The following is a 16,488-nucleotide window of genomic DNA, read 5'->3' as shown; positions in this document are numbered from 1 at the left end:
AATTGGGTAATTAGACTGCACTACAGAGGGAGGCTGTGTAAACTCCTGTCAAGTATTTTTTTTTGGCCACATCGCATGGCATTCAGGATCTTAGTTCCCCCGACCAGGGATCGAACCTGTGCCCCCTGCAGTGGAAGCACGGAGTCCTAACCACTGGACCACCAGGGAAGTCCCGTGTCAAGTATTTTTTTTAATGTGGGGAATATCCTCAGGGACATTTACAAGTGACCCCGGTACTTAGCTCTTATCTGCAGTCTCTCTCTAGAACCATGGTTCTCAACTGGGAGATTTTTACTCCTGGGAGACGTTTTGAAGGTCATGCACAGGAGCAGAGCACTGCTGCCGTCCAGGGGGTGGAGGTCAGGGATGCGGCTCAACATCCTGTAACGTGCAAAACAGCCCCACAAGGGAATTGTCCTGCCCAAGATGTCGGTAGTGCCAAGGTTGAGAAAACATCTGTTCGAGATGTTTCAGTTTGCTGTCTTCAAGGGCCCCACTGAATCCAGCTCTGTTCAGGGATTCCCCAAAGGACTGGACAATTAGGAGAGTGAGTGTGACACAGAAAAGAGGTTTCACATTTGGGGATGCAGTTCAAGGGGTGCGTTGACCAGAAAGGAACCAATGGAAGTCCTACTATGATTATTATTCACATTTATGCATTGAATAAATATTTATATGTTCTCTGCATGATGCTAGATCAGGGGCTGGTAAACTTTCTTAGAGAGCCAGATATTTCAGAGTTCATAAGCTGTAAAGTCTCTGTATCAGGTCCTCAACCTTGACATTGTAGGGCTAAGGCAAACACGTGAATGAATGGCTGTGTCCCTAAAGCTTTATTTACACGAACAGGTAATAGGCAGGATTTGGTCCCCAGACCTGGTATCCTAAGCCCTGATGCCACAGAGGTGAAAAGAGCAAAGACTGGCCTCCCGAGGAACTCAGCGTCTAGGGGAAACTGACAGGTGAACAAAGCCCAACTGTTGTATGAAGAGAGGAGGCCTGGTTAGCAGATTTCCTGAATATTGTTATCAGGCCCAGTTCCCTTGGTCAACTTGGTCAACGATGTTAATGAAGCCTGACCTGTGTTCTTTCCATATCTGAAGGCTCTTCTAACCACCACCATCATTCTGATGACCACTGAGAATTCCAACAATGTCCAAAGCAGCAGCTGGGCTCAGTGGTGGGGTCACCAAGAGTCTTCGCTCTTTTCTCTCCCTCTGAGCCCTTTGTAACTAACAGTGAGCGTGATGATTACGATGTACTTAGATGGCCTCCTGCCTCTGCCTTTCACACGGGCACCAGGGTAACCCTCTTACATTGCAAATCCGACTGTGTGAACCCTGCTTGAATCCTTCCCTGACTCCATTGCCCTTGTGGTAGTTGTTGGCTTCACGATGATGTGTACACACACACACATGCACGCACGCATGTGCACACACACACGTATTATTTAGCTTTTATTTCAAAATAGCTGTATAAAAAGTGAAAATGACTGTCGGTTAAATATGGGCTTACTTCTCTAAAATCCAGACTTTTGCTTATGTGCCCTAATGCGGTGGTGCCTGAGTGTGTGTGTATACATGGACACATATATAATATATGTACACACGTAATACGTATATACATGCATATATAATATATCACATTGTTTTCTTATAATGTACTATGTCTTCGCTTATTATTTATATTATGGGGTTAAGAGGTTATGTGGATTTCAGGGGAGCTGTAGAAGCAGGTATAGATAGGTGCATTATCTGAAAAACAGTTTTAGGGTAATAAAGGTTGCATTATTCAGGAAGCCTGTGTGGAGAAGGTTGTGTGTGTTGGGGGGTTGCATGGGTGATGGGGATGGATGGAGAGCAGAGGAAGGAGCAGAAAATGAGGAAGGAGGGGTCCTGAGCCAGGGTAGAGGGCACATCGGTCTGAGCTGCAATGTCTGCTTCTCTAGAATCAACAATATCATTGCATATTTTTAAGTTTTCCCCCAACAGGCACTTCCCAAGCTGTGCACTGGACTAAAAAGATGAATCTTAGACAATAGCCTACCTGGCATTTTGCTGATTTTAATGTGTTTATTGTGTAAATTATCAACAGAAGCCTTAAGGGATTTTGGAAATGGGGCATGTTAAAGTCGAAAGAAAAAGAAAAAGAGAGACAGGAAAGATATTTTCTTCCCTAGGTGTTGTCTTCTTAATTTGCATAAATGACAATAGTGAACATCTTGATTCACTGCCACCTTTGTAAAGCTGGTAGTTGGAAATCAGCCACCATATATAATAATAACCCTTATTTATATATGACAGGCCCTGTCCCCGGTGCGTCACAAACCTTCTCTCAGTCAGTCCTCTGAAAATCCTTAAGGAGCTGTTCGTGCTCATTGAAAAAAAAGCAGAGGAGGCACAGAGAGGTGACATTTCTTGTGTCAGTTCACCCAGCCAGAAGGGGTGGAATCAGGGCTTCCCACAGACCTACGCCACCTGGGAGCCAGGGTTACTTCACTGTGGTGGCGGCAGCCTTATCAATAAGGACGATCAGAAAGGTCCACATGGAAACGTGAGTTCACGAGCCCTGGGCTAACGTCCACTGCTCCTAGCCACTACGCTTAGTCCTGGCTTTTCCTTTCAAATAAGACTTTTCTTGGATAAAAAAAAATAGCACAAGAACTTGGTCAAAAATATCAAACACCACAAAAATCAAAAGTGCCCCATCCAACCCTAGTGCTCCTTTCTAGTCAGTGCAGAAATATTCTCTCCATAAACTTAAGTGTATGCATATGCACACACATTAAATCTTATTTAAATAAGATTTTAAGTAAAAGTTTTATATAAAAGGAAAACCAGGACTAAGCTCAGTGGCTAATAACAGGTTCTTTGTTGGGAATGATTTATATATTATTATTATTATTATTTTTTGCGGTACGCGGGCCTCTCACTGCTGTGGCCTCTCCCGTTGCAGAGCACAGGCTCCAGACGTGCAGGCTCAGCGGCCATGGCTCACAGGCCCAGCCACTCTGCGGCATGTGGCATCTTCCCGCACTGAGGCACGAACCCGTGTCCCCTGTATCAGCAGGCGGACTCTCAACCACTGCACTACCAAGGAAGCCCTTTATATATTATTATTATTATTATTTTTTTTTTTTGTGGTACGCGGGCCTCTCACTGTTGTGGCCTCTCCCGTTGTGGAGCACAGGCTCCGGACGCGCAGGCTCAGCGGCCATGGCTCACGGGCCCAGCCGCTCCGCGGCATGTGGGATCTTCCCGAACCAGGGCACGAACCCGTGTCCCCTGCATCGGCAGGTGGACTCTCAACCACTGCACCACCAGGGAAGCCCTATATATTATTTTTAACACAAAGGTGAATGCTATAGACACTTGGTATTTCCATTAAATAATACATCTTTGTGTTGTTCTCTATCAACACACAGAGATTCACTTCATTCTTTTAAAGAGCTCTATTGAAACGTCTGGTATGGAAAACTGCAAAATGCTTGTGCAATTCCAGCGGGTAGAAAACACCACACATTTAAAAGTGCTGTACCTGTATTAGCTCATTTAATCTCCTACCTACCGTAGGAAATAGGTATTTTAATAGTCCTAGTTTTCAGACAAGGAGACTGAGGCATAGGGAAGTGAAGACGCTTGCCCAAGATGACACATCTTGTAAGTGGAAGAGCTAAGATTCAAGCTAGTGGGTCTGGCACCAGAGTCCATGGTTTTAACCATTGCCCTCTAGGTGGAGGCAATATCCTTATGCACACATCTTCGTACACATGCCCAGATAGATGTAAAAGATAAATTTCCAGCCATAAACTTACAGGTTGAAGAGAATAAATGCTTCAAATTTTGTCAGCTATTGCCAAATTCCTCCTTAAAAAGTAAAACCATTTCTGCTGCCAACAACAGTGCATGGTCCCATCTGTGGAGTGTCAGCTCTTTATTATGGCAGGGGGTTAAATGGAGTGGGCTCCTGTCTTAACAAGGAGTGTGCCTCTCCTTTGGACAGAACGGAAGCCACCTGAGTTCGTCTTGTGTGACTCAACTGTCTTGATTTCGTCATCTTCTGGCAGAATAATCTTATCCCACAAGCCTCTCTCCTGTGTTGCCCCAGCGGAGAAGTCACCTTCGCTAGCTGCCTAGCAACCATACCAGCACACACGGAACTACTCATACAGTGCTTAGCACAGGCAGACACCTGAGCTTCTTATTACCATTGAGTCACATTAATTAGCTGATGGCGTAAGCAGATCAAGGAGGCAGGGTATGATGTGGAGAGAGGAAGACTGCTGGCAAAGGGGCTTCATGTGCCTAGACACCAAGAGAGCTAGTGGCTCGTTTGGATGAACAGAACTCTTGGCGTGTGGAATATCAGCTGAGGTCATCACATTCCTCCACCTGCCTCTTGGTGGCCAAACCTATTTGTGCAATTAATATGGAATGCTCTGGCTTTTATCAAAGGAGATAAAGTAGAAGATGATAGAGAAAGAGAAATACTCTTTATCTCAAATGTTGCTTGACACCAGAGGCCTTAAACTTTTGGCTGGAGAGCTGTGTTTGGCCTGAAGATACATTTTTTTATTTTTGAACTGCACAGGGTATTTGAAAAATATGGAGTGGTTGCCAACAAGTTAAAAATCAGAAACTCTCACATAATAGCTTCTTCTAAAAAAAATTAAAACTGGGCTTCCCTGGTGGTGCAGTGGTTGGGAGTCCGCCTGCCGATGCAGGGGACACGGGTTCGTGCCCCGGTCCGGGAAGATCCCACATGCCACGGAGCGGCTGGGTCCGTGAGCCATGGCCTCTGGGCCTGTGCGTCCGGAGCCTGTGCTCCACAACGGGAGAGGCCACAGCAGTGAGACGCCCGCGTACCGCAAAAACAAAAAAAATTAAAAACTGGCAACTCTGGGTCCAAATTTCAGCATGGACATGACTAGCTCCTTACCCCCTTTGGACTAAGCAAGTGCTCTGTAGTTTGCCATGCTCCCCACCACTCCCTGCTGTCTTCCATACTGGCTCTCTTGCTTCATTCCTGCCTGGCTCCTAGAGGCATGTGACTTCAGAGTGGCGGCTCTGGGTTCTTGACAAGCAGTGTTCAAGTGTGTGTATGCATGCCTGGCATAACGCAAGGGCTCCATAAATGACAGCTGCAATAATATTTGACTCGAGCAATGGGAGTTGAAGGGACACTGAGTTACAGCTTATATTAATGTGTTTTCAAAACTATACCAATGATCAACATGTCACATTTAAAATTCTCACAAATACAGCAGAGATGATATTATGATTATTACTACTACTACTACAGTGATGATGATAATGGAATATTATTATTAGAATAATAAAAGCTCAGCAGCTCAAAACTTCTTCAGGGGTGTCATGAATAGCAAGTCCAGAAAAGGATGTGTTTTGCAGGTTGATTGAATTCAAAGGAGATACCTCCTCCTCCAGTAATTTTGTTTTCCTATTGAGACTTTTTTCAAAATCCTAGATCTGACTTGGTACGATTTAGAGATGGCTCGGTTTGTTTTGTTTTTTCTTGCATCAGGGACTTCTGTGTGGGTCATGCTCAGGGAAGTGCCCGGAAAAGGGAAGTTTGGTGGACAGGTATCCCAGTGATTTCAAGGCAGAGTGAAAGCAGGGAAGGATCTGTGGCCTGATCAGAGTCAGCAACGGCAGACTTAGCACTTCCTGGAATCAACCTTACCCTGTGATGCATGGGCTGATTCTCAGAGTGAACCTTAAAATTTGCATATGAAGATATGAAATTCTTTGGGCTCTTTTCCAATGGGCCCCTCGAAGCCTCACCTCTTCCTCAGCAAGCCCCAAGTGCTACATGATAGTCACTGAGCCGTCAAAGGTTCTATTTTTCTCAATAAATAAAGAGCTCCCATCCTCAACTCCAAAAGCAAAGGGCCAATCTCAACTCCGTGAAAGAATTCCTAAGCAACCTGTATTAACAAGTTGCCATATACCAACATTTCTTATCAAATACCATCCTAAAAACACGGCCTGCATTATTATTACTTTTTCTTGGTATTTAAGCTGATTAGAAAGTTGGTTCTGTATTTGATTAAGTTCTGCAGAAACTGGACTTGTGATGAATCATTAAACAGAGACACATTTTTTTTTTTTTTTGGTACAGCAATAAAACCTCCAATGATTAATTAAGGGAACAATGCCAAAACAAGTGTCTTTGTTTAAAGCGCAGTGGACAAGACAGCCTTGGGAAAGTTGATGTCTTAAGTAGACACCACAACATGTTTTTAATTATGTTCAGGAAGACGAGCAAGAATAGGAATCGTCAACTGTTTAGAAAGATAATTTTCTTTTTTGAAGAAAGATTAGAATTAAAAAAAAACAAACAGAGCATTATTGATTTAACACAAATGCCATTTGTTGGGCCTTTTGTAATTTCCTTATTAGTGTCATCATTCTAGAGTTCACATCTCCCCTTGTGTTAGAGCGTTTGGCATCCGCTCAGCTCTCAGCAATATGATACAGTAAACATGCAGTGACTGCTCATATTAAAATGTTTTATTTTTTGTAACTGTACAGATGATCATGCAGTGCAAGTCCTAAATTATCCCAATCATTACCCAAGCTAATCAGAAGAGAGGGAACCGGGGCCCCCTCTCTGTGAGATGAACAGGCAGGCCGAGGGTGCTGGGCGAGGCTGTCAGTCGGAAAAGAAGCAACTGCAGAAAAGTTCAGGCGACATCAGTTCCCCATCGCACCATCATGAGAACAGCCCACCGCTCGGTTGAAACAGACATCAGCTGGCCTGGATGATGTACAGAGTGAAGGATGCATTGGGAAGCAGCTTACCTTTGGGTTATACCAGGCAGTCAGATTCCACTTGGATCAAAGCGTCCTATCTCGATATTAAAGGTAATGATAGATTGAACTTTAAACAAGACCGGCTCTTTTAAAAAAAAAAATTATTAATTAATTAATTTTTCGCTGCGTTGGGTCTTTGTTGCTGTGTGTGGGCTTTCTCTAGTTGCGGTAAGCAGGGGCTACTCTTCGTTGCAGTGCGCGGGCTTCTCATTGTGGTGGCTTTTCTTGTTGCCGAGCACGGGCTGTAGGCGCGTGGGCTTCAGTAGTTGTGGTGCAAGGGCTTAGTTGCTCCGCGTCATGTGGGATCTTCCCGGCCCAAGGCTTGAACCCGTGGCCCCTGCACTGGCAGGCAGATTCTTAACCACTGAGCCACCAGGGAAGCCCCAAGACCAGCTCCTAATTGCAAAATGCTGAAGACAGAATAGGAGCCTAACGGTTTGCCCCTTTTCCCCCAAAACTGTCAGGAAACGGCCTCAACTCATTTGGCGATCGATGGAAATATTTCATGCGGAGTGGAGGCTGTGAGCTGTGTGTCAGGAAGTCATTTAGACGTATCGCTCACAGCAGTCTCCCTTGTTGTCCATCCCACTAAGCTTTGAGAAATGGTTAATTATTCATTTTGCTAGTAAGTGATGGCTTTATCTTATCATAAGCGTGAACAATATCGGAGACTGGCTTGAGAACGGTACAAAGATGCTCTGTCTTTTGTACATTCCTTGGTTTCTTCTCTCTGCTAATGTGGTTTGAGTGTCTTCTGGGCACTGGGCTCAGGGCTGAATGCTGGAGATCTCAGGGTGAACAAGCAGCCCCTTTCCCCAAAGAGCTCAGGCTCCAGGCTTGGAGAACTGAAGGGGATGCATTTCTGTGGAAGGACATGCATTCCAGGCGCTGGCAGCGTGGAGGCAGAGGAAGGATCCAGGCACAGCTGGACACCGGCTCGGCTTTCTCCTCAGGAGGATGCTGGCAACTTGCGCTGCTGAGGTTGATTCAAGAACCAGAGAGCCTCACGTTTGTCAACAGTCCCTCATATCCGTGTGGCAACCGCAGGCCCATGGGCCAAATCCACGCTGCTGCTTGTTTCCGTAAGGCCCGAAAGCTGAGAATCGTTTTCACCTTTTTAATTTGGTAAAAAAAAAAATCAAAATTGTAATAATATATCGTGACATGCGAGAATTACGTGAAATTCAAATCTTAGTGTCTAGAGATAAAGTGGTGTTGGAACACAGCGGTGCCCAGTCTCATTGCATGTGGCTGCTTTTGTGCTGTGGAACGATTCAGCTCTGCATTTCAGCCCAAAGCGGCCATGAACAATCTGCTGAGAAATGGGTGTGGTTGTGTTCCCAGCACAACTTTTCTGCTGGTTTTCATAGTTAGCCAACTCTGCCTAAACCACAGTCCATAGGTTCAAGGCAAGGATTCAGCTCCTTTCTCATCTCTGACTGATTATCAGGTCGAGAGAGAGGGAACATAGGAAACCACGGACAGGAAGAAGCTCCGTGGACAGGAAATTCCACATCCTGGGCTTAGTAAGAAGGGAGCCTGTGGGGCTGGGCTGATCCATAACCGATTCGCAAGGTGACACTTGCATTCACCAGAATTTCCCTCAGTGAAGGCGCTGAGTGTTCTAAGGAGAAATACTTTATTGAGCCACTTGGGATATGAGTGGGGAAATGAGGTCTCCTGAGAGCGAAAAGGGTCACTGGTCGCCTTTCCAGAGAAGGCCTTGTTTTGTTGAGCGTGTTGGAGTGTTTGTGGGAGAAATTGGGGCTGAGCTGAATTGCTTCACTTAGCAGAAAGAAAGCAGGACTGGGCATTGGCGGGGACAAAAGGAATCAAGGAGAAAGCTGTGGGCCCCACGCAGAGAGGGGAGAAAAGAAATCTCTGAGTTTTCAGAGAAATGTGTGAGAGGCTTTCTCAGGTGTTGCCAGGGCAGGGTGAAGTCACGCCACTTCTGTGTTCCCCTTGTGAAATTCACTGCCATCTCCGTTACTCATTCGTTGGTGCTTTGGTGAGGGAGGGTGCTTGTGAGGGAAACTGACGTGGTGCCCTGTCCCGCTCGGGGTTGGCATCAAGTGAAACTAGAGGTGGCGTGTTAGGCTTAGGGAAATGCGGGGACATGGCTGACATTTGGTTCACATCTTGACGGCGCCTCATTCAGGTCTGAGCAGACACCGTGCCCTCTGCGGGGCCTTTCCCGGGCACCTATACTTAAGTTGCTTCCTTTCCCTCATTCTTCATCCTTCCCAATCCCTATGCCCTGTTTTAGTTTTCTTTAAGATACCTATCATCACCTGACATACTCTTATATAATTATTTGATTTTGTGTTGGATGTCTCTTCTCCCTTATTTAGGGTCCATGAGAGAGAGCAGGGATGTCATCCGTTTTGTTCAGTTCGGCATCTCCAGGGCTTAGAACAATGCCCAGCGCGTATTAGATAGAATACATTTGTTCAGCAAATGGCCAGGAGATGCAGGTGTTCCTACTCACTGCCACAAGCCTGCGGAGTAGCTCCTGTTGGTCCACCTGCCACATCGGGGGCTGTACCTTTGTACTGGCCCCTCCTTAATTCAAACCCGAGCCATTTCTCACCTGGAAGACACCAACGGTCTCCTAAATGACCACCTGCTTCCACTCCTGCCCCCTCCAAATCGGGGCTCTACGCCACAGACTGTCCTTTTCAAAATGTAATTCGGATAATGTCACTTCCTGGCTTGAAACCCTCTCATTGCTTCCTGTCACTCTGAGAACAAAATCTGTACGACTTCTCATGGCTCCCCTGGGTAACTGAGCCTTTACCTAAATGGTTACCTCTTTATACTTTCTTGCTCCCTGTGCTCTAGCCACATCCCTACCCACTGTGTTCTTGCAAAACATCATGCTCTGTTCCCTTTAGGACCTTGACACTTGGAGGTTCTGTGCCTCCCGAGTCTCCCTTGACTGTCTCCTTCACATCACTGGGGCCCCAGCTCAAAGATCAGGCACCTCAGAGACGCGTTCACTGACAATCCGTCTAAACTCATCCGCCCCAAATACGATCACTTTTTATCACATCACCTTGTTCTGTTATCTCTTCATTTTGGCTCCCATCACCAGATGTAATTCTCTTATTCGTTCTGTTGTTTACTAGTTTACAGTCTGTTTTCCTTCCCTAGGATGTTGGCACCTGGATAGCAGTGACCTTGACCATCTTATTAATTGCCAATACCTAGAACAGTACATAGCACACCATAGATGCTCAATAAGTACTTTTCAAAGGAATGATTGAATTGATCTGACAACAAAGGAGTTGCTTTTCTACTCATCTTTCAGTGCCCAGTTCCTCCAATAATATGTGTTAGTCCCTGGTAATTCTGCCAATGTAATTCTTACAGATCCTTATAGATCACATGCTTGTATGTTAGGTGCATGTTCTTAGCTATCCCTTGAAGTTACAACAAGGTTCAAAAATTAAGTGTGATGTAACTTTAAGTTTTCAGTTCGATGTTTAGAAGGGTTTGGAAGACCAGAAGTGGCCAGATGATCACTTCTGGGTCCATACTCTTTCTAGAGTTATTATAGTTATGTCTTTAAAACAAGGACATAACAAGGTATATCCCTTTCCGGTCCTGCCATGAATTATCAGCTTCCTAAAGTGAAATCAAAGTCAATAGCCGTTTTGCAGGTGGAGTGATTGCAGACCCCAACCCTTGGTTGAATTAGCATGTAAAGGGAAGTCTTGGACTTGGGTAATTATAGGATATTTCCTTAATAAACCTTATCTGATCCTTTTCCCTAATAATTGTATGTAATTATATTTACGTGTGAGAACATGGCATATTAATGGAGACTAGGGCCCTGAGGATTTAAAGAACTTATGAGGCATTTGACTGGATACAACCAAACATAACATGTCATCCAAAGCACAGGGGGAGAAAGGGATTTGTCAGAAAGAAACCAGATAATAGGAGAAACCCAACACGTTCATTAATTGATAATATTTTTATTAGGTTGTTACTTGCAAGTGTCTTTTAGTACTTGTACTTGAATTTAAATGTCTGAAAAGGCATGAGTATTCAGGAAAAGAAAAGTAATTACACCCTGTAATTCTGATTTAATTACAAGGAAATAGATGTAACATGGTGTGATAAAAGTTATGATGGGCTCTTTAAATGATATATGTCATTAACATGTTAATTGGCATGAAATCTGAACTCAGAGCCAGACAAACCTTAGGTGAATATGAGGTCAGCTTCATTACAGGCAGCCTTAGAATAAAAATTCCATAAAAACATTTTAAGTTTTATTCTACCATGTACTTTTTCCCATTTATGTTCAATACAGTGAAATTTCAGTCCTGCTCTTTAAAAAAAGGAAGAAAAAAAGGCTATCCCCAAGACACTGAGGTGATTAGCTGAAATTTGTCATTGAGAAGACACAGAGTCAAGGCCAGATTAAATGGGAGAATGTGTTTTTTTTTCTGAGCTCAAAGACCAAGTCATGTTGTAAAAATCCAGTTCTCTCAGCATTTTAGCATGAAGATGAGATGAAATGAATAAAGATTTTGATTATTAAAAGACAACCTTTTCTTCCAAGACTCATCCCATGACCTGTTTATTTTATTTAATTATAATTTTTTTGGCTCATGGCTGTGGCAAGTAATCAAATGTGAAAAGAATACATCTACTCAGCGGAAGGAAATAACCAAATTAGACCTGGGTAACTGTTCTAAGAGGGAGTAGAATGCCACAAGGAACCCCAGAGCCTCAGACCTTCAGCTAGAAATATTTGACTCATATATTTGAATGAGAAGCTACTGTAGCAACTTTGCTATTGATTTGTTTCAGTATTAAAAGTACTAATGCATATTCTAATTCTATAGCTCTTGGAGATGGAAAAGTTTCTGTGGGAGCAGCGACACTGATGCCCCCTTTACATGATATTCTCACCCCATGCACACTGGCATCTCTGTCAGCGGGGACATCTGTGAATATGAACATGTACCTTGCAAGGATGCTTCTCAGAGAGTTCCTCTCTGTTCCTCATCTCTTGGTGGACATTTATCCTAGTTTAATTCAAATGATTTTAAAAGAGAATGGATTCCAGAGCCTCTACGTTTGGTAATCATCTAAACAAAAAGGAAAGAGGGACTCAGGGATTCAGGTAGAGGGGAGGACCCTCAGGCAGAGCGGATTTTAGCGATGGATTTGATATTGCGCAGGTTTGGAGATGAAGAACAGTGTCGTGGGTAGAAGAACAGGATACATATTCTGTCGAGTTGGACATGCCCCTGCATGATTCACCCTTCTGACTCACTCACTTCCTCAACTCCACTTGGGGCAGAAGGGCTTTCCTGATGTTTTCTTAATAACCCTAACTCATTCCTGCCCCAGGGCCTTTGCACGTGACAATCCCCCTCTCTGAAATATGTTTCTGCCACTTCCCTTGTTCCTCAGGTGTCGGCTCAAATATCAATTCAAATAACCTCTGGCAGCCTTCACCGGTTGCCCCGTAAACCAGCAACCCCTCCCACGTCTTTTACTTTCTAGGTCCTTCCTCTGCCTTTATTTTCTTCATCTATTGTGGCAGATGTATATTTCTTTGTAGCCCGTCTCTCCCCTCTACAACACAGGCTCCCTGAGGGCAGGCACCCGATCTGTCTTGCTCACTGCTGGATTCCCAGGCTGAGAACAGCATGAGGCACATAGAGGGAAACACGCACCCATCACAGGAACGATGCAGGGGTGTATACTGGTGCCCCATTCACCAGCTGCATGTTTTTGGGCTGGTTCCTTAATTCGTAGGTGCCTCAATAGTCTCGTTGGTAAACTGGGAATAAGAGTTTTAAGAATTAAATGACTGAATGCACGGAACCCTCTTAGCATAGTGCCTGGCATGGGATAAGTAAGTGCTCAGCACGTGTTGGCTTAAAAATGGGAGGTTTTTCTTTAGCAAATCAAGATGAAATAGGCTGAGAATTGAATTCCTGTCTGCATGTGGGTGACAGCTGAGGTGGGTGACGGGGGTCAGGAAAGCATCCTTCCTGCTCGGGTCTGCTGTGTGCTGGAGTTCCCAGCACATCTGTAGAAAATACATCTGTATACTGGGGAGGGATTGACATATACTCCTTAGTGTGTACGGAGCACCTCCCCTTCACTGTGCCCAGCTGAGAGTTCAGTTAAGGTCAGGGCAGCCTTCTATCAGGCAAGCAGCTGAGGGCAAGGCAGGACAGAGCATGATTATAAGAGAGTGGACCCAGGAATCAAACAGGTGTTGGCTTCAAAATCCCAGTTCCCACTGCTTCCTGGCTTTGTGACCTTGGGTGAGTAACTGCACCTCATGGGCCTCAGTTTTCTCATCTGCAAAATGGGACTAAAGAAGCATATTTTTCCCCATAGGGCTATGGTAAGGATCAATTGAGATAATGTAAGCAGAGTCCCCAGCGAGGACCATGTTGCAGAGAAAGTTTCAACACGCGTTGTGCATCGTGCTTCAAGTTATGCTGTGTCTCTCTGTGGAAACCACAGAAGGAATTCAACAAGCACTTGGTCTCAGAGGCTTAGCTATGATTAATTCAGCCTGAAAGGCCACAGACATGAAAAAGCCCTAAGTCGATGCTAAAGGTAAAAAGGGGACAAATGGCAGCTGCCACGTGCTGAGTGCTGTACAGTGTGTGGCCAGCCTGTGCCCGGCCACCACGGTCTCCCCGTCACACATCCAACGGCCACCCAGGGAGGTGGATCTCGCCCACGGCTTGAATCGAACTTTTCCTAAACCACCGATTTAAGAAACTCTTCACCTGACAATCAAAACACAGACTCACTTCCTGGGAGCTTCTGACAGTCAGGCCAAGTTGACCAAACACCAGCCCTCTTCAGACACTGGCCGCGGCCAGCTCAGCAGTCGCTGGGCAGTGCCAACTGTTTGCCAGGTCTCCGCTGGCACAGGCGTGGGATTCTGCACCGTGGAGTATGACAAGGTGCAGGGGCCATGCTGATACACCAGCATCTCCCGCCGGGACCCACTGGTTCATTTCTATCTCCGAGGGTCTGTAACACTCTCCTTTCCATGAGGAATGTCTTCTGAGACTCCCGTCCCCCAAGCCCTTCTGTAAGTTTCTGATTCAGAAACCACCTTGGAGGAGAGCTGGGGTGTCTCTCTCCATCTCCCCGGTGCCTCCGGATGAGCACCCCCTGCTCCTTACCTGTTACCACAAAGACGGGCCATTCATAATTTAAGCCCGCCCTTTCTTTCCTACACGCCACCAGCAAGAGCCGGATGCTGGCGGAAAAACTGAACTCTTTCTCCCGGGATACACTGAAGATCAAGCAGAATCTCATTAAAGCTCACTTCAAAGATTCGTCCTTGATTTCCATACAAACAAGTTTAAATTATCGTGGGTGAATCTGCTGTTAGCAGGGACTCTGCTCCATTATGCATGGTTCCTTAGTGCTCGGATCATGAATAATGGGCAGTGCTCCATCAGTGATTTCCAGTAATATGCTAAACTTGGGGAGTGGTCACGTTATTAGGTGAAAGTTTCGTCGTTTGCATATTTATTTTATTTCTTACTCAAGCTATCATGCTCTGGTTCATCAGAATAGGTATTGCAACCTTGTGGTAATTAAGCACAACATGTTGTAGCTATGATTTCTTTATTGTTATTACTATTATTTAATATTTATTGAGCATTTACTGTGTGCAGAGGATAGTGCAAAGGATATTGTCCTTGCATACATAGTATTATTTAATCTTCACCAGAAGCCCATGAGATAGGTTTGATTCTTATTCTCATTTTCCAGGTGAAAACACTGATAATTAGGGAGGGATCTAAATTGTCCATAGATAAGACTCATAATGATTGGTAGGGCTGATTTCAAATCAATTTGTCTGACTTCAGATACTCTTAATTGCAATATATATATATATAAATATAATTATTATTTTTTAACCATGCTATTACTTTCTGAAGAGCTTCCCTAGACAATTTTTCATTAGGGAAATAGATAGTTTGACATCCATCGTACAGATGAGAAAACTCATGCCCAGGAGGCTGATTGATTCCTGTGAGTGAGACACCCTTGTCTGAGCCCTTGTTTTGCCACCATTTGTTATGAGACAACCACTCTTCCTGGATACGATGAGGTAGTTATGCTCTGGCTTCTGTGGTTTTTAGGGTCTGAGGGGCAGGGGTTTTCTCAATATTCTCTCCTGATCACTGTCTCTGGAGGCTTTTTAGACAATACACACGCTGATTCTTTCTCTTACCCATTGTGTGACCTTGGGCAAGTCACCTGACTTCCTCCACTTCAGTTTGTTCATCTGTACAGTGGAAATAAGTACGTGCATCTCTTAGGGTCATTGTCAGGAATAAACGAGGTAGGATAAACTAGGTAGTAGCTGGCATGCAGGAAACACTGCACACATGTGAGCTAATATTTTTGTTTTTTCCCTTTAAGATCCTTCGCACTGATTAACTTTGTCTGATGAACCCAAAGTCATCTAGCGTGTTACTGGAACATTTCCATTTTTAAAAGCCCCCTCTTCTTTTAACATCCTGTAGCTTGACCAACGAAGTCATCATTTATTTCCATATTCCTTCCTATTCTCACAGCCCAGGACGGTGATTAGCTGATGGCACGTCCACTTGGTCATGCTCATGACTTAATGACTGATGTTAAGATGGTCCGAAGAAGTTGGTTACAGGTATTGTCTCTCAGCCCAATCTTAGATTATTGAAAAACCGTTAGAAGGGAAGTTTGGATTGGCCACAGATTTTATTTTTAACCTCTTGAGGTAGCCAGTGTCAAATCCAGCCCCATTGTCAAGACAGGAAATGCTGGGGTCCTCTGGAAAATGTCTTAATAATTTCTGCATTATTTATTCATTTGGCTAGCTCAACTGGGAATGAGTTTTCCATTTGGAAACGTGTCACAGAATGCCCCAGACAGGAAATAAACTTAAGAAGCCTGAGTTTAAGGACTGATACAGGCTCTTTGAATATGCTCAACCCTTTCCTGCACAGGATCTTTGCACCTGCTGCTGTTGAATTCCGGACCTGCTTCTCCTTCGCACGCTCATCACCTCTCATCCCACGGGTCCAGAGTCTATCAATTCTTCAAGATTCATCTAAAAGTCACGTTTTTCTTATTCCAGAAACTGCTTCTCCAATACCATATATTTATATTGCGCTTTACACTTTTTGATGTGCTTTGGCAGGTATTATTTCATTAATCTGGTTGAATGATATCTGTGTGTATTCTTTACATGAATTCACCTTCTACTACATAGGACTGAACTCTCCTTCCCACAATAGGATTTAAAGCTTCTCTGCCTTCCCTGTGTGCTCAAGGGAACTTTGCTCTACCAGCAGGATCCTGGTCTTGTTTTTTAAATCTGGGAAATGGGTGAGGGGAATATTAAAAGGAGCCAATGCTATCTTGATTCATTTACAATTAAAAAGCAGAGAAGTTAGGGAATTCCCTGGTGGTCTTGTGGTTAAGACTTGGCACTTTCACTGCTCTGGGCCAGGGTTCGATCCCTGGTCAGGGAAATAAGATCCCACAAGCTTTGCAGCAGAAAAAAAAAAAAGAAAAAAAAAGCATCAATGAATGTGTTAAAAAAGAAAAGCAGAAAAATTACATGTGGAAAGGCAACTGGAAGGTGAGGGAAGTGGCA

The 16,488-nt window shown here is 44.5% G+C and overlaps 1 protein-coding gene across 1 annotated transcript in view; it reads right to left on the bottom strand.

Moving 5' to 3' along the window:
- Positions 1 to 6,538: 6,538 nt before the first annotated feature.
- The window catches only part of TSHZ2 (teashirt zinc finger homeobox 2), a 400,066-nt gene continuing 390,116 nt past the window's right edge, over positions 6,539 to 16,488 (bottom strand). The window contains exon 3 of the mRNA XM_067708534.1: positions 6,539 to 7,946. Within this exon, the coding sequence (XP_067564635.1) occupies positions 7,858 to 7,946 (89 nt within the window). The 3' untranslated portion in view covers positions 6,539 to 7,857. The remainder of the gene's footprint in view (positions 7,947 to 16,488) is intronic.

The sequence above is a fragment of the Pseudorca crassidens genome, chromosome 15, assembly GCF_039906515.1.
Source record: "Pseudorca crassidens isolate mPseCra1 chromosome 15, mPseCra1.hap1, whole genome shotgun sequence".
NCBI classification, from domain to species: domain Eukaryota; kingdom Metazoa; phylum Chordata; class Mammalia; order Artiodactyla; family Delphinidae; genus Pseudorca; species Pseudorca crassidens.
Note: the sequence above shows the minus strand (reverse complement) of the source record. Positions and strands in the feature narration are given on the sequence as shown.